The 24,113-nt window shown below is 39.8% G+C and overlaps 2 protein-coding genes across 3 annotated transcripts; both read left to right on the top strand.

The window, feature by feature from the left end:
• The first annotated feature begins 1,529 nt into the window (after positions 1–1,529).
• On the top strand, positions 1,530–6,934 carry LOC115132470 (SAP domain-containing ribonucleoprotein-like). The gene is made up of 11 exons (XM_029665153.2): positions 1,530–1,638; positions 2,137–2,236; positions 3,623–3,672; positions 3,879–3,940; positions 4,055–4,106; positions 4,206–4,279; positions 5,068–5,108; positions 5,293–5,315; positions 5,418–5,489; positions 6,578–6,652; positions 6,764–6,934. Exons 1-11 carry the CDS (start codon positions 1,606–1,608, stop codon positions 6,809–6,811), a joined length of 630 nt encoding a protein of 209 aa, XP_029521013.1. The 5' UTR covers positions 1,530–1,605; the 3' UTR covers positions 6,812–6,934.
• Positions 6,935–12,494: 5,560 nt separating this feature from the next.
• LOC115132471 (cyclin-T1-like) lies at positions 12,495–23,200 on the top strand. Of its 2 annotated transcripts, none has more exons than XM_065020845.1 (9): positions 12,495–12,726; positions 14,136–14,217; positions 14,356–14,484; positions 18,041–18,101; positions 18,820–18,882; positions 19,074–19,119; positions 19,346–19,509; positions 19,673–19,743; positions 19,853–23,200. In XM_065020845.1, exons 1-9 carry the CDS (start codon positions 12,557–12,559, stop codon positions 21,134–21,136), a joined length of 2,070 nt encoding a protein of 689 aa, XP_064876917.1. In that variant the 5' UTR covers positions 12,495–12,556; the 3' UTR covers positions 21,137–23,200. The 2 variants fall into 2 exon arrangements, with proteins under 2 accessions (XP_064876917.1, XP_064876916.1); XM_065020844.1 differs by having other exon boundaries at positions 12,497–12,726; positions 18,820–18,881; positions 19,064–19,119.
• The last annotated feature ends 913 nt before the right edge of the window (positions 23,201–24,113 follow it).

The raw sequence follows: 24,113 nt of genomic DNA on the forward strand, positions 1-24,113 counted from the left end.
TATCTGCCTTCCCAATGAAAACTAGTTTGAAAATTCAAACACCTATTTTATGCAAAAGAGATGTGTTTCTGGAAGATGCACCATGCTGCCTTGTTGACAACATGACCGACTGGCGCAGATTACTGTTTTATTGAGAAGGGTGCTCCTTCCTCCCTGCTTTCACCCAATGATGTGACTGGCCATTGCTCGGGTCAACCCGGGCCAGCGTAATAAAACTCCCTCACTGTGTGTGTTGGCCAGAGGGTTGTTGCCAGGGGCCTGGCTCCATAGGATGTCCCAGGGATACCGCCTAGCATCAACCATGAGACGGACTGGATTTGAACCGAGGTCAATGTGCATGTTATCCCACTGAGCTTAAATCTAGGCATTAGCTCAGGCAGATAACACACATTTCAGGCAAGGTTACTCATCGCATAAGAATAGTTCACTTTGTAGTCCTTTGTAGCTCAGTTCGGAGCATGGGACTTGTAAACTTTGATGGCAATTAAGCTTGATTCACTTAAACAGTAGGACTATGTTCAGACTTCATATTATTGGAGTACACAATTGCCTATTTTACCTTTTCAATTAGGCTAGACAATTGTTTACAAGTTTAGCAAAATGCAAAGGTGAAAGCAAAAGTGTTTACCTGATTGCTTTTAGAAACGTCGTTCTCCATTGCACAGCATGACAGGAAAGAACAACATGCCTCTGAACATGATTATTTGTCAAGAAATATGCATCATAATGTAGTTAGAATACTGCACCATCTGTGACGCAATTCATTAGCATATCCGAAATTCCATTGATTATATCGCATGTATTGGAGTCAAATAGTTTAATTGTTCCCTTCTAAATCTGTTGGATAAAAAAAGTATGGATCAATGTATATAATGAACGACTTAGGCCTATCAATAAAGATATTTTACATGAAAAACTGGGCTATACATTTTATTATGTCAAAGCAAATTACTAAAATTACACCGAATTTACACACAAAAACAAAAAAAGATTTATGATCGCAATGTACCAACTCAAAGCGGTTGGGATTTTACTGAAGAAGCAGACGGGTCGATTTCTGATGGATGAAACAGATTCCGCATCTACTCATCCAAGTAGTAATAGGCATTCCGAGTCTTTTCGGTGACTGGTATCATTGGTCTTCATTCCCCTCAGGAGCCGTTAATTCGGGCTTTTCGTTCAGTAGTTCTTAGGAATGGACCTAAAACCATGATGAAATTGTCAATATATAAATTAAATCCTAAAAAGGTTGCCTACCAGATCGTGAAATTTGAGTTCAAATACATTTTTACCTGACCAGATTATTAGATGGCCTGCAAAAACAAATTGAGAAAAAATGTAACGCACTGAAAAAATGAGCGCGAACCAGACTAGATTGTTCCTGCACTGAGCAATTACCATCTTCAGTGAATATTTTTTTTAAATAATTTGTCATCAGATAATCGATGTCTGGGGCTCAAAAAGCAATAACATTAGGCTATGCAAATCAGGAAGCCAAATTAACGGCTCTTTCACAGTTGCAATTCGGTTCCCGACGGTCACCAAAAAGAGCCGTTCAAAAAGAGTCGTTCGTTCGCGAATGCCCTACCACTACAACAAAGCAAGATGGCTGAAGTTGTGGAGCTCCAGAAACTAAAGGTTGTTAACCCGTTTTAGCTTAGTTTGAAACTTCTAATACCGGTATTACATTTTGGGGAAATCAAGTATTGTATGTTGTTAGCTATCTTTACATTGTAAATCATGATCTAGCACGCTGGGGATCTTCGGACACAAAGAGTCGTAGGTAGCTAGCTAGCAGATGCTAGCGGACAGGACGGAAATAGTCCATGCTTGCTGCACGGTGTAGCTAGCTAACAAGGTATTTTGAGGTTTAAGATATCCACGCGTGTATTGGGTTGGCTTTGTTATTCAACGAGGGCCAAAGTTAGCTCTGCTACTGCTGTGAAGTTGACAACTGACATCGGCGCATGCGCGACTACAAGTGAATGAATGAAAATTGTACAGAATGTGCTTGAGAATGTTAGGCCAAACTTCACTGTTGGGCAGTAACATTTGAATTTTAAAAAATTGCCATTTAGTGGGAAATCTCAAATGTAATCTAACCAGTAATCTACACTCATGTCTGACCTCCCACAGCTTGCTGAACTGAAGCATGAGTGTGAGACCAGGGGTCTGGATGTGAAGGGCAACAAAGTGGAACTGATCACACGACTTCAGGCTTATCTGGAGGAACATGGTGAGCATGCAATAATGGATGGACTAAATACACATGGGGTCAGGTTCCCATACTATAATAAAGCCTGGTGCTGTTTCCAATCAATCAAATGTGTTTAATCAGCCCTTTTTACATCAGCTTATATCAAATCAGCCGATGTCGATCAAATAAAATGTTATCGGTTGCATACACCTATTTAGCAGATGTTATTGCGCATATAGCGGAATGCTTGTGTTCGTAGCTCCAATAGTGCAGTAATATCTAACAACACACAAATCTAAAAGTATACAAGTGGAATTAAGAAATGTAGAAATATTAGGATGAGCCATGTTGAGTGTGTGTGTGATGGGATGTATGGACAGTGTGGATATAATATGTAGTATATCTGAAGAATACGTGAATAGAATAGTATATGTACAGCAATAGTTGAATAGCATGGCCTTGACTAGAATACAGGATATACATTTGAAATGGGGGAAACGGTATTAAACTGACCAGTGTTCCATGTCTATGTACATGGGACATCAGCCTCCAAGGTGCAGGGATGAGTAACCGGGTGATAGCCAGCTAGTGACTAAGTTCAGGGAAGGATACTGGGTGGAGGCCAGCTAGTGATGGCTATTTAAGTCTGATTGTCTTGAGATAGAAGCTGTTTTTCTGTCTCTTGGTTCCAGTTTGGATGCACCTGTACGAACCTCCTTCTGGATGATAGCAGGGTGAACAGTCAGTGGCTCATTTGGCTGAGGTCCTTGATTATGTTCTTGGCCTTCCTGTGACACTGGGTGCTGTATATATCCTGAAGGGCAGGCAGTGTGATATGTTGGGCTGACCGCACCACCCTCTGGATAGCCCTGCTGTTGTGGACGGTGCCGTTGCCGTACCAGGCAATGCTACAGCCTGACAAGATGCTCTCAATGGTGCATTGGTAAAAATGTGAGGGTCTTGGGGGCCAAATTTCTTCAACTTACTGTTGCGCCTTGTTCACCACACCATCTGTGTGGGTGGACCATTTCAGATTGTCAGTGATGTGTATGTTGAGGAACTTTAAGCTTTTCACCTTCTCCACTGCGGCCCCATCAATGTGGATGGGTGCGTGCTCTCTCCTGAAGCCACGATCAGCTCCTTCGTTTTGTTGAGGTTATTTTCCTAGCACTACTCCGCCAAGGCCCTCACCTCCTTCCTGTAGCATGTCTCGTCACTTTTGGTAATCAGGCTGTTGTCATCTGCAAACTTGAGGATTTGAATTGGCCTATGAAAGTGTAACTTGCTGAATTCCAAATCAACTTCTACTAGCCCCTACCCCTTGACACCCTTTTATATTTAAAAGGTGTGAGCAATATGGTGAAAAGTCTACTGAGTCTATGAAATGATAAGATGAATCATAAGCCTGATTTTCATCCTAAACAGAGGATGACATGGGCCTAAATGAAGATGATGTTCTGGGAGAAGAGCCAGAGGTAAGCCTGGTTTTAAACCACTATAGCAGCAATGGCACTTCATGTATGGATTAGATGGGTTCCACCATGTCCAGTATGATTTTGATCATACAGTATAAAGTCACTTTGTACATGCTGCAATTGCTTTGGTGAAATATCTGCTAGGAAAATAAATGTGAAATCATAGGTGCATTTCTTGATGATGCTTTATGCATTTGAACATGTAGGACCTCACGAAAGAGGATGCCATCACTGAGGATAATGACAAGAAACCCATAGTGTCTGAGGAGTAAGTTTTTCCTTTTATGTGAACACACATTGAAGTGACATTTTCCCTCCATTTTCCTGATGATCTGATGTCCCTATTGAAATATGTTAGTCATGTGATTTTAATGCGTTTCAGGACTGCTGAAAAGAAAGTGGTAAAAATCACACCCCCAGCGTCTGTGGATGAGGTAATATGATGCTTGCTGCACTCTCACCAGTCATGACAAGTCGTCAATGCAATGGTGGTGTGCTAACCTTATAATTATTTTTTTAAATCCTGTTTTCAGAGGGTACAGAAAAGAGCAGAACGCTTCAATGTCCCTGCGTCAGCTGATGGCAAGAAGGCCATACGCGCTGCCCGGTCAGTATCCCACAAATATTCCCCACACTATTGATTGGGCATATCTATTAACCTATATTGACAATTTGCATTGTGTGCCCCACCCCCAACCCCCCTTTTACTCTGCTCTCATATATGCATAGTCACTTTAACTATACATTCATGTACATACTACCTCAATTGGGCTGACCATCCAGTGCTCCCGCACATTGGCTAACCGGGCTATCTGCATTGTGTCCTACCACCCCCCCAACCCCTCTTTTACACTACTGCTACTCTGTTCATCATACATATGCAGTCACTTTAACCATATGTCAGAAGGGACATTAAACGGGTGTCCTGACTCTCTGAGGTCATGAAAGATCTCATGGCACTTATCGTAAGAGTAGGGGTGTTAACCCCGGTGTCCTGGCTAAATTCCCAATCTGGCCCTCAAACCATCACGGTCACCTAATAATCCCCAGTTTACAATTGGCTCATTCATCCCCCGCCTCTCCCCTGTAACTATTCCCCAGGTCGTTGCTGCAAATGAGAACGTGTTCTCAGTCAACTTACCTGGTAAAATAACGGATAAATAATTTTAAAAAATGTACATACTAACCAGTGTCTGTATGTAGCCTTGCTACTGTATATAGCCTGTCTTTGTACTGTTTTATTTCTTTACTTACCGTACCTATTGTTCACCTAATACCTTTTCTGCACTATTGGTTAGAGCCTGTAAGTAAGCATTTCACTCTAAGGTGAAAAATACCTGTTGTATTTGGCGCATGTGACAAACTTTAATTTGATTAAATATGCATTGTGTTCAGGTTTGGTTTGCCCGCTGCTGCACCTCCAACTTCCATCCCAGGTCAGTGTGAATCTTCCAGTCATTTTCACAGTTCATGTGTGGTTTTAATGTTCTTTTTTTCCAAGAACCATAACCTGCAGTCAGTTTATAAACAAGTGTTGAACAACCTCATTATCACAAGTAATGATACTGTTTTCTCCTGCATTTGCACTCTGGTTTTAATTAGTGTTTCTCTCTATCAAAGGTGTTACTGTGAATAAATCCACTGTGAGTAATCCAAATATGAGAAACAGTGACCTCCCCTCATTTAAATAATGTAACCATAAGTGACCCAGAATATTTAATCAAACATCTCTGTGTTCTGTGTAGGCGGTCAGTGTTGAACAGCTAAAAAAGCGAGCAGAGCGATTTGGCGGGAACGTTTCTTCAGTTTCCAAGAAGGTGAGTGCCTAGGGGTAGGGCAGCTTCTATCCTCCCTGGACAGCTTATTAGGTACACCTATCTAGTACTGCCTTGGACCCCCCTTTGCCTCCAGAACAGACAGAATTCTTCAGGGCTTTCTAAAAGGTGTTGGAAACATTCCACAGGGATGTTAGTCCATGCTAATGCGATAGCATCACGCAGTTGTTGCAGATTGGACGGTGGTACGTTCATGCTGCGGACGGCCTGTTCCATTTCATCCCAAAGATGCTCTACTCGGTTGAGGTCTGGGGACTGCGCAGGCCACTCAAGTAGACTGAATTCACTGTCATGTTCCATGCAATGTTTTTCCACTCCTCAAATTGTCCAGTGTGTGATCGCGTGCCCACTGGAGCCACTTCTTGTTTTTAGCTGATGGGAATGGATCCCGGTGTGATCGTCTGCTGCAATAGCCCATCTGTGACAAGGATTGATGAGTTGTGTGTTCCGAGATGCCGTTCTGCACACCACTGTTGTACTGCGCTGTTATTTGCCTGTTTGTGGCCTGCCTGTTAGCTTGCACCATTCTTGCCATTCTCCTTTGACCTCCTCGACATGTTGTTTTCACCCACAGGAGTGCCGCTGACCAGATGTTTTTTTGTTTGCTGCACCATTCTTGGTAAACCCTAGACACCGTCATGCATGAAAAGCCCAGGAGTGCGGAAGTTTTTGAGATACTGGATCCGGTGCACCTGGCACCATAGATTATACCACATTCAAAGTTGCTTAGGTCACTCCTTTTGACAAGTCTAACTTTCTATCGAGCAGTAACTGAATGCCTCTGCCTGCTTTATATAACAAGCCACAGCCACGTAACGCACTGTCTTTAGGGGTGATCCATTTTTGTGAATGGGGTGGTGTACCTAATGAACTGTATGGTGTGTGTATTAGACTACAGGGCATCCTGAAAGAAATGCTCAATCGAAACCTTGTGATTATTACACTAAAGCATTTTTGATTAAGTCACCTCCAAGTTACATATTTAAGACCATATGTCAAATCACATTTTATTGGTCATACACATTTAGCAGATGTTATTGTGGGTGTAGCAAAATGCTTGTGTGTTACAGGTTGAGGAAGATGAAAAGCTGAAGAAGCGGAAAGAAAGATTTGGGATACTCGCTGCTGTTACACCTGACGTTGAGGTATGTTTTCACATTCTGTATTGAATCAATACAGGTATTATACAATTTCTTTGATACTTAATACCGTAAATATATATATATATTTTTAATGGTTTAATTTTTTTCCCACAGGCAAAGAAACGGAAGCGTTCTGAAAGATTTGGAAATGTGACTGTGTAAATTGTGGTATTTACAGATGTTTTATGGTTTTTTATTTTGTTGCAAACAGAACTGAAATGTACTGTATATAGCTTGTCAATTATCAGTTGCATTACATTTGGTCATTAAAGTCGTTTTCCATTATTTTCTGTGATTCTTTCTATGGGTTTGCTACTTGATTATCATCTAGTTGTACCAAGTGGAGTACACGGCCTGGTAGCAGGGCACCCGCCTCATTGGGTCCCCCAAGATAGCGGCCTGAAACAGCATGCTGGACCATGTGCTTACATTGCCAGACCTGAGGTCCTGACTTGTCAGCTCAATCTCACTAATCAGTATCAATATAGGAAGCCAGACAAGTAAAGGGAAGAGTTTGTGCAGCCTTGTCTCGTTGACTAGATGCAACATAGTAAATGTAAATCCGGCCCCCCCCCCCAACAAAAATAAAGTTGGTGGGGTGGGAGTATAACGCAAACGTCTAGCATCCTAAAGGTTGAGGTCAAATCTCAGACATTAGCATTTTAGCAACTTACTTTTTAGTTACTTTGCAACTACTTAGCATGCTCGCTAACCCTTCCCCTAACCATTTTTAGCTAATCTTCCAACTCTAATTTAACTCCTAAATTTAACCTGTAACCTAGCTAACAGTCATCTAATGCTAGCCACCTAGATACAATTTGTACTATGAAATTGGTGCTGGACATCCACAAATTAAAAGATACCAAGTGACTTGGATTTACATACAGGATAATATGAAATGTCCTGAGACCGGGTTGGTTTGTTTGTTGGGTCATTCTGCTAAGTAGTAATAACATTAATGGATTTATTTTATATAGCAATTTATAAGAAGAATCTCGGTCGCTTTTAAAATGATAAATATTTGGGATTTATTGGGTGATGTCTTCCACACCTTCAGATGGGTTTATTTTATTTTTTATTATACATTTATTTGATTCATAATACAAAAATCAACTGACATTGCTACATCAAACATGTCTAGCAAACCAAACACAGGTATTAACAATGCTCAAACATACAAAAAAGAAACAATTTAAGTGCAATTATATTCACTCTGAAAATATCTTATAATGATTCATGAAGATGTTATTCTTGTTACTCACTAGGGTTAGTGTTTTAATGAGAATTCAATCAGAAAAATTGGTAATTTTGGTATAGAATTTTTCAATTTTTGTTTGTGTATAAAGTATTTGGCAACAAGAATAAAAAATTTACAATTTCAGTGGTTTTTGTTATCATTGCAATGGTAACATATATTTTATGTTAAAATTATAGGCAGTGTTCATAATGGTAAATAAGTACTTTGCAAGGTTTTCCCAAAACTCTGACACACATTTACATTCGAAGAACAAGTGAGACAGATTCTCACCCTTTTCACAGAAAACGCAGATATCAATAGCTACAAATGTGGAAATCATAGAATTACATGGAGATCGTGTGTAAAATGTTGAAGTGCACTTCCTTAACTTTGTTTGGTATACAGTATTAAGGCCTTAACCATGCATTTTTCCAGACAATGTCAGGAATAAGCATGTTCCAGAAAAACGTTTCTCTCTGTGTAAGTTGGTTTTGTGAATGAAGAATTTGTCTTATATATTTATTACAAGATTTCTCAAGTAAGCCCACGCATTCCAATCTGAGTTCTGGATAAACGTTGTGATCATTCCCCAAATTAAGATGACTTCATAAGTGTAGTTAGACCACTGGGAACGGCTTTGATCACATAAACTCTCTGAAAGGTATTGGAAACTCTTTCAATGTTCTAAATTGTTCATATGTGAGAATATTACCCGTGTCAAAAATATCAAGAACAAAGTCAATATTCCTCTCATGCCAGCTGGGGTAGAACAATGACTTATTCCTTACAGTTATGTCTGAATTATTCCACAAAAGAGCTTTATGAGGGGAACAATTGTGCAGGTAACATATTTTCCATGCCAGTAAAGCTTGTTGGTGAAACCTAGCCAATTTAGCAGGGAATCTTTCAGGAAAATAATTACATTTCAGTAAAAACTGAAGACCTCCCAATTTATTAAACACATTATTTGGAATGAAATACCATATTGAATCAGTATCGAGCAAACATTTTTTCAACCAGTATATCTTGAAAGTGTTATTTATGTCAACAAAATCCAACACTTCTAGACCGCCTTCAGCTCTTTTGTTAGAAAGGACATATTTTTTTAGTTTGTGAGACTTGTTTTTCCAGATGAAGTCAAGAAAGGTCTTATTGATCTCTTTACAAGTAGCTGGATTTACACATAACAATAATGAGGGTTACACAAAACGAGATAGTCCCTCTGCCTTGGACAGAAGTACTCTCCCAAGTATAGAAATATCTCTTTGTAGCCAATTATTAAATATATTTTTAGTTCTCTTAATTTTAGGAGAGAAATTCAAATGTCTGATTAAGTGTTTTTTTGACAGATGTATAAATATTTAACACAGTCCTTTACAGGAATATTTTCAATTTCTTGATCATCAGAGTCAAATAAACATAAGATTTCACATTTAGAAATATTCAGCATTAATCCTGATGCAATAGAAAATGCAGTTATAGCATTAAGGCATGTGCGACCTGGTCTTTGTCTCTTAAGAAAAGAGTAGAATCATCAGCCAGTTGGGCAATTTTTATTTCTTTGTTAAAAATGGTTAAGCCATACAAATTTCAGAATATCTAGAGATAGAAGTTCCACAACCAACTGAATAAAAATGGCGAAATTGGGCATCCCTGTCGTACACTTCTGTTGATACTAAATATTTTGGAAATATTAAGGTTTAGTAGCACAGAACTATTTATATCTTTGTAAAACATGCAAATGACTTTAATAAAATATTCACCAAATCCAAAAAGTTTAAGAGACCTAAAGAGAAATTCATATTCAAATGTGTCAAAGGCTTTACAGAAGTCCAGAAATAGAACAACCGCATCTGAGTCGAATGCATCTGAATAATCTATAAAGTCCAAGACTAAACAAATGTTCATAAATCCTGTTTGAGTCTCATTTATAATGGTATCTATTCCTTTCTTTAATCTTTTGGCATAAACCAGAGCAATCAATTTGTAATCAACATTTAATAAAGTAATTGGTCTCCAATTGTCAATGAGAGAAGGGTCTTTATCAGGCTTCGGAATCAATTAAATAAGGCCCTGTTTCATAGTGGAGACCATTTCCCCATTTTTAATGCAATCTTGAAACATATTGAAAATCGGGTCTTCTCGTAACTCCCACAACTGTCTATAGAATTCAACTGACAGGCCATCAGGGCCAGGTGATTTTCCTTTTTTCATTGAATTCAGAGCCTCTAATTTCTCCAATTGACACAGGTGAATCGCAAACTGAGTGGAAATCATCCTCAATTGCAGGGACACAATTCTGAATGGGCAAATGTAACTTTCACAACCATCTTCCTGAAATTGAGAGCTGTAAAGGTTTTCATAATTGACAAATGATGATATTGTAATGGGATCTTTGCATAAAACATCGTTAATTTTGAGTGCAGTTATATATTTTCTTTTGTAGTTTATCTTTTCAAGTGCAAAAAAGTAACTAGTGTTTGTTTCCCCCTCTTCAATCCATTTTGCTCTTGACCTTACAAAGGCACCCTTTGCCAGATCTGTGTAAATCTGTTCTAATTCTAGTTGTAAAGACCTGAACACAAACTCCTCTTTTTCAGATAGATTATCTTTCTTTAGAAAACTGTCAAGCTTGCTCATCATCTCCTTTTTCTCTATGGTTCTTTAATTGCATCAGCTCTTTTAATGGCTACCACTCTTGACTTTATATTTGAAATATTCCCATCTGCTTCCATGACCCAAGTCTTTTCTAGCAAAAATATCTATAGCTAATGATTTGATGTTTTCAATGAGATCAGTATCTTTAAGAAGTGTATTGTTTAATTTCCAATATCCTCGAGTACCTTTTGATGTTTTAGTAGCTTGTAAATTCAGGGAAATCAAGTGATGATCAGAAAAGGGAGCCAACGGATGATCTACATCTATAACAAATTGTAACAAAAAAAGGGAAATTGGGAATAAATCTATTCTAGATTTACGTGACATAGTTGTGTTGGTCCAGGCATAACCCTTAGCATCCGGATTGAAATAACGCCAGGCATCCTCAACACAGAGATCCTTGCATAATGTAATGATAATGTTACTATTTTGAGGGTTTTGACTCGTTCTAGGAGGAAAATGATCAGGAGATGCATCAGGTGTTTCATCAAAATCCCCTGAAATAATTAGAAAAGCCTCCGAGTATTTGTTGTTTAAATCCTGTACTTTCCTGGTAAATTGGGTAAAAAGGGTCTTATTAGGAGCATGTGAGTTATGTCCGTATACATTACAGATGATGAAAACAGCATTGTCAAGTTTAACAGTTACTATGACCCATCTGCCGTCTTGTGAAGATGTGGATTCTAGAATGTCACCTTTAAACTTGTGAATAAGTGTCAAAACACCAGCAGACTGATTTGATCCATAACTGAAATAGGCCATATCTCCCCATTGTGCTTTCCAAAATTTCAAATCACTTTCACCCTAATGAGTTTCCTGAAGAAGAACAAAATCTGCATTACTGCGTTTACAGTATAAAAATGAAGCTTTCCTTTTTGTAGGATTTCTCAAACCCCTAGCATTCAGACTAACGATATTGAGTGAACACAAATTAGATAACAAGTATTTATGTGAACAATAAAACAAACAGTGAACCTTGAGAGGATTACTCCACGGAAAACTACGCTCAGATGAGGTAGCTGTGGTCAACAGAATAACAAATCTATTAACTTCCTTTTCTTTGGCAAGTGTTCATCAGTTGTAGTTCGAACGGTACATGTATAATTGGCAGTACATTAACTGTACTCATGGTAGTACTCACAGTTCCAATTTGGTTAATGTCAACAGAGTTACCCAGTAATCATTCGTCCTTCGATAAACGCGTGTGGGCCCTTGAACCCCGCCTTCTTTCCCTCTTGTCGCGCCTTCTGTATAAACGGCCACAGTTTCTCTCTGGCAGCCTGATCCTGCGGTATCAGAGCTTCTTTGATGCGGAGTTTCTTCTCGTCCAGAAACTTGTTCCCCTTGGCCATTTTCCATATGATGTCCCTGTAATGGCGCATAGTTAAGCGCAATATGATATTGCGAGGGGGTCCATCAGATCTTCGTTTCCCAAATCGATGTACCTCATCAATCACGTCTCTTAGCCTGTCGTTGATGCATGGTGCCACTTTTCCCAGGATATTAATGACTACTTCTCCAATATCCCCTCCCTCTACCTCTTTTACACCTTGGATTTTCAGATTCCACCTGCGAGAGTACCTTTGAAGTTCATCTACATTCTCACACAGCCCCGGAGTTCTTCATAGGGGACATGGTCGTCTGACGTTCACAGCTCCTCCTCAATTGGTAGGCTGAATTATCCACTACCGAAGGGTGATTATTCCGCGACTGTAAAAGCGACCAGACTACACCACACCTGCAATAATCCAAAACAGTCCCCAGACGAGGCGATATTCTGCATCCCTCGTCCAAACCAGGAATATGTTATAGATTAACTCACCCTTGTCTGCTGATTGTAGGCCCTTCGCATTTACTTTTCTGTCAGGCCATGGATACCAGAGAGGTTTCGTTTATTTGCTACAGATGTTTAGAAATTATGTTTAGGGACACATGGCATATTTACGCCATCCACACCATTGACGTCAGTTCCTGTGACGTACCACGAGTCTAAAAAATTGTCCTTCTCAGTAATGGCGGCTTCGTTCCCTTCTCCTTCTGGAACAAACAACAAATGGTACTTCACCCGAGAACAGATCGAGAATAGCCCATCTCGTCGTGTGGGGCTTGATCCAGACAAGGAATTATCCTACAGACAGCAAGCCGCGAACCTTCTACAGGACATGGGACAGCGACTCAATGTGTATCTTTTGTCGGGCCGGGGACGATTTGTGCCTGCTAACGGCTAGCTATAGAGATTGATGCCGGTTTGGCGGCATGGCTAGTTGCTATCTTATATGGATACTGTATTCATGTTATCCTATTTATTCATCTGTGGTGTGTACAGACTGGCGTAGTTAATAGCTATTTGTAACAAGCAGCCCAGACTTGCTGCTGTGACTCGCGAGTGCCAGGGAGTTGGATTCTATTAGCACAACTAGATAGTTAGCCTAGACAGTTAGCTAACGTTTAGTGTAGGCCTCTGCGGCCTAGGCATAAGCTTCCTGTGGAGAACAAAAGCCGAGCAGGGGCCATTTGACAGTTATTTATTATAAACGGGGTTCAGGTGTATTAAACACGTTATTATATTTTGATAAAAGCATTGGTTTTGTTGGCCATAGTGTTAGGGTGATATCAAAGATCTGTGGCGCTGTTATGGGAGCTAAGCTGGCAGTCTTTATCTGCTATTACGAGTGGCTAGCTAGCGAGTAGGCTAAAAACATCCTGGGGCAAGCGAACGTTAACTGGCGTTTACGACCTAATATAAATGGTATTGGTGAGAGGTCCAATGCTGCAATGTGATACAAATTCCCCTGTGTATTAAAGCTTGTTAGTTTCTTATTTCTGATACCATGTCATTGGCTTCTTCGTGGCCACTTATTAATTACTTCCTTAATTAACTACAACAAACTCTGACCCAGAATGTCAAACTGGTATCAGAGCATGTATTATTCTGTTACTACAGCCAATAAGCACAATTTAGTATGATATGTTACATTTCGTATGGTATGTATTAATTTGTTAATGTGCATCATCCATTTTGTATATGTTACTAAATACAATTCTTAGCAAAACGTACAATATGTTACGAATTCTAGCTATGTGGCTTACATTAGCTAGCTCACTAATGTTAGCTAGGTTAGGTTTACGTTTAGGAGTTAGCTAACCATTCCCATAGCCCTTTAACCTAACATAAAAAGTAGTTAAAGTTGCTAATTAGCTAAAATGCTGACGTTGTCCGTGATGAGATTCGAACTCGCAACCTTTGGGTTGCTAGACATTTGCGTTTTACCTCACCCAGCCACCCATACCAAATGTAACATGCTAAATGGATTGACTCGGATTTACATACAAACTCTGAGACCAGGTTGAGAATGCTGTTCTAGCCAGCTAGTATGTTGTTCTAGCTAGCCAGTTATTTCCTACTATGTACCACCAGTCAACATTAGGAGTAGTTACAGCAGATCACTTAGCCACACCCACAACTAGCTAGTTTAGTTGAAAATAAGTTGGTAGCTGCTGTTACATAACATTTCCGTAATTTGTCAATTTACTTTGAGTTAAATCTCACTGAGATATCATATGTTATAATCCTTAACCCTTATGCATCAGGTCCCAGCTAACAATTAATACTGCTATTGTGTATATGCACCGATTCTACATGATCCAGTCCTTCACCAGGTTCCACAGAAATGTAAGTACTTTTGCACGCTGAGCCTCCCTTGCACAATTGTGTCTTGTAAAGTTAATTCAATCTTTTGTGAAATGCATAATGTGTAGCACTAACAAGACACCAGTTTTGAACAAAATGTACCTTTTTTTTTACCCCTAGGTCATAGCTCCAGCGACACTGTTCCTGGCTGCAAAGGTTGAGGAACAGCCCCGCAAGTTGGAGCATGTTATCAAGGTGACCCATGCATGCCTTAACCCTCAGGACCCTTCACCAGACATCCGCAGTGATGTAAGTGTCCATGGTCTGACCACTCCACTTCAAACTCACTATGACACTTGCAGTGTGATCCTCTGACCACAAACTGATTGAGTGTAGATCCAGTGTTCTCTATCTTTTTTGGTATTTTTAAAGACCCAAAGTACGTACTTTTGTGTCAATATGCATGATGGTAGTTGCATCATAACTGTTTGACATGGATTTCTCCGCTTGCAGGCTGTTGGTGTTATATGAAACAATTTTTAAAAATGATTTAGATATTTTGCTTTATTTGATACAAGTTCTGGTAAGAAACGGAGCAATAACATTTAATGCAACTTGACTTTAAAGTTCTTGATAACATTTGAAGTGGTCTTGATATCTTTTGTGACAAAGACATAGCTCCAATGCATTCTCTTTCACAGGTTGTGAAAGAGGTTGTTGATATTCTCCACACACTCACCATCTTCCTTTCAGACGGGGAGATCTGTAAACAGTTCTGTCCATACCAGGGGTTGGAACCAAAATTATTTTGTTCTGAACTGACTTCTTTTTTTTTTTTTGTCTCAGCAAAATAAAGTTCTGACTGGTTTGAACCCCACAAAAAGTGCTAGTTTATATAATACCTTTCTGTTCCTTTTTTAACCTGTGAAATCAATTTTTTTAAACTTATCTCATTCAATTTCTTCACCAATCAGTGCAGATTGAGCAGGCAAGCTAGTTGTTTACATGCAGGATGGACAGACAAGTGTAGCCTATGATGCAAATGCGACTGAAATTTTGCGGGAGTGGAGGAGGCTTGACATGCTGGGCATCTTGTCATGCATAATCTGAATTAGGTCCACAGAGTAATACTTAACTTCTAAGTGATCCCTTCCCGCTCAGATCCCGGTAACGGGATTGATTTGTCAACATCCAGTGAAATTGCAGCGCTCCAAATTCAAAAACAGAAATACTCATAATAAAAATTAACAAAACATACATGTATAATACATCAAAATAAAGCTTAACTTCTTGTTAACCAAGATGCAGTGTCAGATTTCAAAAAGGCTTTATGGCGAAAGCAGACGCTTTGAACATTTCAACCAGCCAGGTGCGACACAACTCAGAAATAACGATATAATTCATGCCTTACCTTTGAAGATCTTCTTCTGTTGGCACTCAAATGTCCCAGAAACATCACAAATTGTCATTTTGTTTGATAAATTCCTTCTTTATACCCCCAAAATGTCCATTCATTTGGCGCACTTGATACAGAAAATACACCGGTTCCAACTCGCCCAAGTATCTAATAAGTTACCTGTAAACTTGGTCCAAACATTTCAAACAACGTTCCTAATCCAAATGTAGGTATTGTAAAACGTAAATAATCTATAAAATTTAACACAGAATAAACTGTGTTCAATACCAGATGAAAACAAAGTGAAGTGCGCACCAAAAGACTAGAGTCTACCTGGAGTGACACATGGAAAGAACAGGGCTACTTCTTAATTTCTCAAAGGAAAAACAACCAATTTCTAAAGACTTGACATCTAGTGGAAGCCATAGGAACTGCAACTAGATTCCTATTAAAAAGGGCTTACCATAGAAAACTAATGGTAAACAGATTGACCTCAAAAACATTTCCCTGTGTGGATTGTGCTTGTGGTTTCGCCTGCCAAATCAGTTCTGTTATACTCACAAACATTATTCAAACAGTTTTAGAAACTTCAGACTGTTTTCTATCCAAATCTACTAATAATATGCATATCCTAGCTTCTGGGCCTGAGTAGCAGGCAGTTTACTTTGTGCACACTTTTCATCCGGATGTGAAAATACTGGCCACTATCCCTGAGGTTAACCTTTCTGGTAAGGGGGTTCTGCTAGCGGAACACCTGGCCTACAGCCAGTGAAATTACAGGGCGCCAAATTCAAACAGAAATCTGATCAACATTCCTCAAACATACAAGTATTATACACCATTTTAAAGAAACTTATTGTTAATCCAAACAGTGTCCGATTTCAAAAATACTTTACGGCGAACCACACCATATGATTGTTAGGACAGCGCCTAGCCACAAAAAAAAGACATTTTCCAGCCAAGGAGAGGTGTCACAAAAGTGAGAAATAGCGTTAAAATTAATCACTAACCTTTGATCTTCATCTAGTGGCACTCCCAGGACTCTATGTTACACAAATGTTTGTTTTGTTCAATAAAGTTCATCTTTATGTCCAAAAACCTAATTTGAAATTGTTCAGAAATGCGTCGTCTCAAACAAACATCCGGTGAAATTGCAGAGAGCTACATTAAATTACAGAAATACCTCATTTTTGTTCGGGCATTTAGTTCAGTAATCCAAATGCACAAAGTCCAGATGAAAAGTCATAAGTTCCATTTAAAGTTCGTAGAAACATGTCAAACAATGTTTCTAATCAATCCTTGGGGTGTTTTTATCATAAATATTAATTGTTTCAACTGGACAATACTGTTTTCATTAGAAAGGAAAGGGAAAGAACGTCGCGTGATAAACAACTCATGGCTTTCAGCTGAGCCACTTGCTTTGAGTGGTCTTATTCTCTCCCCTTAAACAATAGAAGCCTGAAACAACTTCTAAAGACTGTTGACATCTACTGGAAGCTTTAGGAAGTGCAATCTGACCGCACAGACACTGGATATTCGATAGGCATTCACTTGAAAACTACAATCCTCAGAATTCCCACTTCCTGGTTGGATTGTTCTCAGGTTTTCGCCTGCCATATGAGTTGTGTTATACTCAGACATTATTTTAACAGTTTTGGAAACTTTAGTGTTTTCTATCCAAATCTACTAATTATATGCATATTCTAGCTTCTGGGCCTGAGTAACAGGCAGTACTCTGGGCACGCTTTTCATCCAAACTTCCCAATGCTGCCCCCTATCCCAATCCATCAAGGTAACTAGGCCTATAGTATCCTTAACTAGCATTGAAAAAAATGTATCCATTCTTCTCTAGCCAATTACAAATCTATCTCCCTATCTTCTGAATAATGCTTCTAACGTCAGTACCGTAGCCTATGCTTCAGAGGGGGACGGGCAGGTAACCGGCACAGGCAAAGATTTTTAGGTTGCAAACAGACACTGGAATAAGTTTGAGTGACCGAGTGAGGGCATTGCATGGACGTTTTGTTGGGACTAGGAAAAATGTGCCTGGAACATAAAATAGTGTTATTAACCGGTTCCCATGCTTTTAAAATAATGGTTTTGTTCCGGAACAGTGGATCGTTTTCATTCCAGGTTCTGTTTCCGTTCCTTAAATGCCATTGTTTTCGGTTCTGTTCCCTTAACCGGATCCAACCCCTGATCCATACTCACTGCTTTGATCTGTAGAAATTTTAAAGCTATCCTGCGCTTTGGGGTTTTCCTTTTTCTCAATCTTACCTTTACCATCATGCTCCTTTAAGTGCTTAAATTGTTATTACAAAGTAAGAAATTGGGTGTTCTGAGGCAGTTGTACCTCCTTGAAGGTAAGACTGCGTAAAGGGAAAGCAAGAGGTGTGAGTGAGACATGAGGGGTGAGAGAATGCCTCCTAGTGAGTAATGCCTGTCTCCTGCCTGTCCTCTCAACCTCAGGCTTACCTGCAACAAGCCCAAGACCTGGTCATTCTTGAGAGCATTATACTCCAGACCCTGGGTAAGTTGGGATGGACAAATGAATGGGGTCTTTGATTTCATCCCAAAATAGAGAGATGTGATGCTTGCCTACTGATAATATTAACCTCTTTGTTCTGGTCTACAGCAGTCTTTGAGTAGCAGCCCATTCCATTGGAAGGTCACATCTAGTCTTCCATGCTCACTTTATCAGTACTGTCTTGCATTTTCGGTTCCCCGCTGTTTTCGTCATTAACTTTACAGCGCAGCACTTTCTTTTACCTTTTCCTCTTGACTTTAAGCCATTCTTTTGAGTCACGTAATTGTTGTGATGGAAGATATGTTGGTTGTAATCACATTAGAGATAATGAATTTAGTACAGTATTGATAGAATTTGGATGGCACCGTAAAATGCCCATTCACCACCTATAACCCTTGTCTCAATGACTGGCTTAAATGTTAATGCTAAACCTCTAATTCTCAACTCACTCATTTACATTTGTCTTATACAGGGCCTGTCATCTGAAGATCTAAAGCAGTGCATTCATTCACTATTTACTGTAGTTTCATAAGACTTTGGTTTTCAGGGAATTATTTTAACGCACAGTGAGAATACTGAAAATTCAGTATCTATTGAGCTGAAGCTATTTTGACTTAACACCCTCAGGTTCCCATAAATCAGGATAGAAGATTCTAGAGTGTTCTTAGAAATTCTGTTGCTCATGAAACCTTTTGTCTCCACTCTACCCCCTTCATTACAGCTTTTGAAATCACCATTGACCACCCACATACTCACGTTGTCAAGTGCACCCAGCTCGTCAGAGGTAAGAATCAACAAACCCCCTTTCTAGGCTACTGGTGAAGTTTGAGAACCCTAGTACTTTTACAAATAGCATAAATGGTTCTTACCCATTTAAATGTATTATGAGTATTTTTATTGCATGTATTTAATGGCATTATTTTGAACGCAGCAGGTTTTAATTGTATTTTCTTGTTTCTCGTGTTGTTGTCCCAGCGAGTAAGGATTTGGCCCAGACCTCATACTTCATGGCTACCAACAGGTATGCTGTTCACTCTGTGTTCAACTTTGAGCTTTACATTTGTCAATTCAATACAAATGCAACATTGTCTAAACTGAAAAAGGAGCTGTTATTATGACCTGTATTAGAATGAAATCACCACCCATTGATGAGATGCACAGTCCTTCTTCATCGTATTCTGGAACTGAATCGGTTTCTTCTCTCCCCCCCTTTGGATTGTTGATCTGGGACTCAACCTGCTGTGTAGCCTACACCTGACCACATTCTGCCTGCAGTACAGCCCACCCATAGTGGCCTGCGTCTGCATCCACCTGGCTTGCAAGTGGTCCAACTGGGAGATCCCTGTCTCCACAGACGGCAAGCACTGGTGGGAGTATGTAGACAATACTGTCACCCTTGAGCTGCTGGATGGTATGTTTGAATTTCATTTTGTTGAATATGATGATGTAACGTGATAAACAACTCATGGCTGTCAGCTGAGCCACTTGCTTTGAGATGTACTGCAGACGTTGGTTATATTGTAAGGAAGTGAATTGCAGAGCACCTTGTAATTGTAATACTTTGTTACCCACAGAACTCACTCACGACTTCCTACAGATCTTGGAGAAGACACCAAGCCGATTAAAACGCATTCGCAACTGGAAAGTAAGTTGTAGTTTGTAACATACTTGCACTGATTTTAAATTCTCATAGCTCCATTTCATTCAGGGTATTTCCTTATATTGTTCCTTAACGCAATGGTCTCTTGTCCCAGGCGGCAGGTCAGACAGTGAAGGGAGGGAAGTCTAAGGTGCCAGAGGACGGGGACCAGACAGATTGTATGATGAGCATGATCTCCATGTCGTCCTCTGAGACCACGCTGGCCAGCCTCTCCAACCCTTCCTCTTCATCCATGGCTCCCATACTACTGGAGCTCAAGTCGACCCTGGGCAGTGGCTCCGACCAGCCCAACCACGTCGAGCTGCACGCCCCAGCCAAGGTGTCACTGAGTGAGTACCGGGCCAAGCACGCTGATGTCCTGGCTGCTCAGAAGAGGAAGCTGGAGAACATGGAGGCCAGCGTGAAGAGGGAGTATGCCTCGGCAGCCCAAGCTCTGATAGGCCAACATCAGAGGAAGGAGAAGTACCACCGTGATCAGCCGCAGTCCAGCTCCCACCATTCCAGCTTAGCCTCCTCTGACCTCAGCAGCCCCTCGCCCATCATCCTCAAGATCCCCCTGGAAAAGGAGAGGGGCGAGCGCAGCTCCCTGAAGATGCGCCTCCCTCTGGGGACTGGGGGAGGAGGGGGGCACAGTGGAGGAGGGAACAGAGGAGCCGGAGGAGAACAGGACATAAAAGTGAGAATCCGGGTGCCTGAGAAAGTACGCAGTGCAGGCTCGGGAGAGGAGGGGGGCAAGAGTAGGGAGGGCAAGCATCGAGATCGCTCCCACCACCACCATCACCACCACCACCATCATTCATCGTCGTCTTTGAGCGGTGCTTCCGTGTCTTCGTCCTCGTCACATAAACACTCAGCCAGTGCTGCTGGAGCTGTAGGAGGAAGTGGTAGCAAAAAGACCCCCAGTGACTCATCTAGAATGAGCTCTTCCTCTGCTTCTCGAAAGAGGACACACTCCACTGAGTCCCAGGGATCCCACCCCTCCAAAGTCTCTAAGTCCTCCAGGAACTCAACCTACCAGCTACCTGCTCTGTTAGCTGCCTCCAGTGCACACTCCCTGGGGGTGCAAACTGCTGAGATCCTCCCATCCCTGGGTCTCCCCTCCCTCCACCAGGGAAACTTCTCTCACTCCAAGGGGGACAAGACTGACACTAACGGACACAATGCAGGTGGGGGAAGCCAGTCAAATGAGTACCAGGACACATTTGAGATGCTGAACTCTTTACTGAGTGCTCAGGGGGTCCAACCTGCTCAGCCTCCCATGTTTGACTACCGGTCTCAGTACGGGGAGTACAGATACAGTGGAGGGTCGAGGGGGGGCTCTCGACCACCACCCCTGCCTGCTGAACCTCCACCCCCGCTACCCCCTTTACCCAAATGATCCCTGATGAAGGGGTGAATTACTGACAGTATCTGTAGACGCCTCCACATCCTTCCATAAGACATTTGCACTGTGACTTTGGGTCCCTTTATGTGTTTGAAGGAATCATGTTGTGGTTTTCAACTTGACAGCAAAGAAATGTACTTCCAATACATACTTATCAGTGATGCATGTACATAAGTTTCTCCCTTGTTACATCATCATATCCAATACATCTGTGGGGCAATAACAGGTGTGAAAGAAAACAAAATGAATTTATTTATAAAAAAATGTAAATACTATTTTTGATGTTATTCATTTTTGTATTGTGATATGAACTCAAATCCAATTTCATGGAATGACTGGACCTGATACTTTAAACATGGCTGTTTAAGTCATTTTGAATGCACAGTAGAAGAAACAAACTTGTCTGCTTCACTTCTTAAATTGTGTATGTCTCGCTAACAATTAGTATTTTTCAGAATGTTTTTAAATGTACTATTTATTATTAGTGTTGAATGCAATTAGAACATTTTGCCAACTGCCTCCCCTGCGCTTTCTGCTGTGTCCTGTTGAACTGAATGATAGTTGAGTGCTCCTTACACAAGTCTATTTGAGAATGCATGTCTTCAAAGCCATCGTTTGACATGTTTTTGTTTAAAAAGTAGTCACTGAATCAGATCCCCCCTCCCCCATTTTTGTCTATTATAGTACATTTTTTTTCCCCTCTGCATTATTTGCAACACTTTATATATTAATTATGTAAAATTACTTTAGTGGACAAAATATTTTCACATTTAAGTTAAAAGTTGCAAAAAATACTTGAAATTTAAAAGGAACATTTCAGTTTTTCTACTTCATATTCATCTCTAGCACCACCCCTACATCAACATGTGCAAATTGTGCATTTTTTTGTAGTAAAAAATAGAGTAATATAAGTGTTTCCAATGAGTATGCAATGCCGACTCGTATTTGGTTTAAATGGTGCATATTAGGAAAACTTATCTTCCTCTCTTTTACATTTTTTAAATTTTATTTTTTACTAAACATAAATGTGCTATTTTCACATGTTGATTTTGGGTATATGCTGGACATGACAAATATGAAGTTGACTTTAAAAAATATATATTTTTATTTTCCTCAAGGCTTGTATTTTAGTTTCTATATATGAATGTGTTGCAGTCATTGTTTTAAATGGTTGTAAAATGTTAGTCATAATACTCAAATAATTACACTAACGTACAGAGTTTATACTACAGTACTTATCTACATATTCCTACACATTTTGATAATGGACTGATTTTTGTCTTAGTGCTTTGAACAGAATTCATAGTGTTGCTTCCACTACTGTTTTAACGATAACTGATGTCTTCACTCGTACATTTTGAATGCAACTGAAATTGTATTTTTGTGAGATTTTGATAAGGTGCATAATCATTTGTCTATATTATTTAGATAATTTGTTTTTCTGGTTTCATGCCTCACCATATGGTTGCTTGTGGCAATCACACATGCTCAACTGAGGGACTTTTTAGAGGTTTTAACATAACATCTCCAGTACCACTGTGTCAACCATCATTGTCTACATTTAATTTCAGTGAGAATGACCTGTTCAATTAAGATAATCTTTCCCTTCATGTTCCAGACTTGCTGTTTGTCATACTTATGAACAAACTGGTATAGTCTTTATCATTAAATCATGTTTAAAATTGTATGATAGTGGAAATGGGCTTGAACTTAGCTCTGACATGTTTCAGACCGTTTAACAGAACTCTCTTTGTCCAATGGATGGGTTAGCTGACAACATCACAAAAACGATGCACATGTTTCAATGGGGCAGAAGTCTGTGTGTTGTGATTCTGGATGGCCAGATGGCTAGAACCAGTACAAGAGGCTGCTCATTTAAGTTAGTTTTCTTGTTCTTGATACCATGTCTTGTTTTTAGGTGTTTTGACTGATGTCACATCTTTGCTAATATGGCTAAACTTCACAAGCTAGCTAACCAACAACTGTAACAATGTATTTGAGAGACAAGTGCTCATTGTGCAAATGTATTTATGTTTTCAATAAACATTGGAGACTAAATATAGTTTACATGTCAACAATTTAAGCCAACACTGTCTGTTTTGCCCCATAGTTGTGCACACATTGCTTTTGTTGCTTAACAACCGACCAATCTATAAGCTGCCAATGGACAATTAATCAGCTGGAAATCATGTAACACAGCTGTGGCATACTGATTTGATGTGGTATTTTGTTATTGATTGGTTTTGTATATAATGGAAAGAGTTGACATTATGGGAGCTGTTTCCTAGTACTTTAACTGATGCATTAAGGGAACAGGTGTACGGTTCTACTGTTTCTACAGTCTGCTCAGTTTCTACAGTACTTGAGCCCAACCATTGATTCTTGTCACTCAGGTAAGCCTTTATGATGATATATGAAGAGAAACACATGGATATACTTTAAAATGCACTGAATCTCTATCCCAGCAAGATTGTAATCAAACAGATTTTTTATTGTTAAAACTGAGGAAATTGTATTTTGTATTACCAAGAGCATTATGCTTCCATTCTGTGTTTTGTATTATAAGACACACTATCGTACTATATTTAGTTAAGGATCGACTGGGACTGATACATGGATAACTGTATGCAGTCTGTCTTGTGTGAATGCTTGTTGAACATGAATAACTACAAAATAACACTGATATGAAAATAGAAGGAAGACATGCAACCAAGTGCAAAGTCACTGCTATTCAACTACTTCATAAACTTTTACAAAAGTTGTATCAGTTTGTACCTGCTCTTGTTAATGTTGTCGTGGTACCACAAACTCAGGTCTGGAATAGGAATGTTTGGGCTATCTTTTGTTTAAAATGTATCTAAAAGTCTGCATTGTTTTGTTGTGAACACGGTTATTTTTTAAAAATGTGTTTGATATAATCCCATGTCAATAAATGTTTGAAGAAAAACCCCTTTCTAAATGTTCTTGTGTA

The sequence above is a fragment of the Oncorhynchus nerka genome, linkage group LG7 (genome assembly GCF_034236695.1).
Source record: "Oncorhynchus nerka isolate Pitt River linkage group LG7, Oner_Uvic_2.0, whole genome shotgun sequence".
Taxonomy (NCBI): Eukaryota; Metazoa; Chordata; class Actinopteri; order Salmoniformes; family Salmonidae; genus Oncorhynchus; species Oncorhynchus nerka.

Bases quoted from the DNA above. Each gene is read 5' to 3' on its own strand.
- LOC115132470 (XM_029665153.2), top strand. From the start codon at position 1,606: ATGGCTGAAGTTGTGGAGCTCCAGAAACTAAAG. The intron at 1,639-2,136 runs GTTGTTAACCCG...GACCTCCCACAG, and splicing joins TGGAGCTCCAGAAACTAAAG to CTTGCTGAACTGAAGCATGA. The intron at 2,237-3,622 runs GTGAGCATGCAA...CATCCTAAACAG, and splicing joins GGCTTATCTGGAGGAACATG to AGGATGACATGGGCCTAAAT.
- LOC115132471 (XM_065020844.1), top strand. From the start codon at position 12,557: ATGGCGGCTTCGTTCCCTTCTCCTTCTGGAACAAACAACAAATGGTAC. The intron at 18,102-18,819 runs GTAAGTTGGGAT...CCTTCATTACAG, and splicing joins CATTATACTCCAGACCCTGG to CTTTTGAAATCACCATTGAC. The intron at 18,882-19,063 runs GGTAAGAATCAA...GTTTCTCGTGTT, and splicing joins AGTGCACCCAGCTCGTCAGA to GTTGTCCCAGCGAGTAAGGA.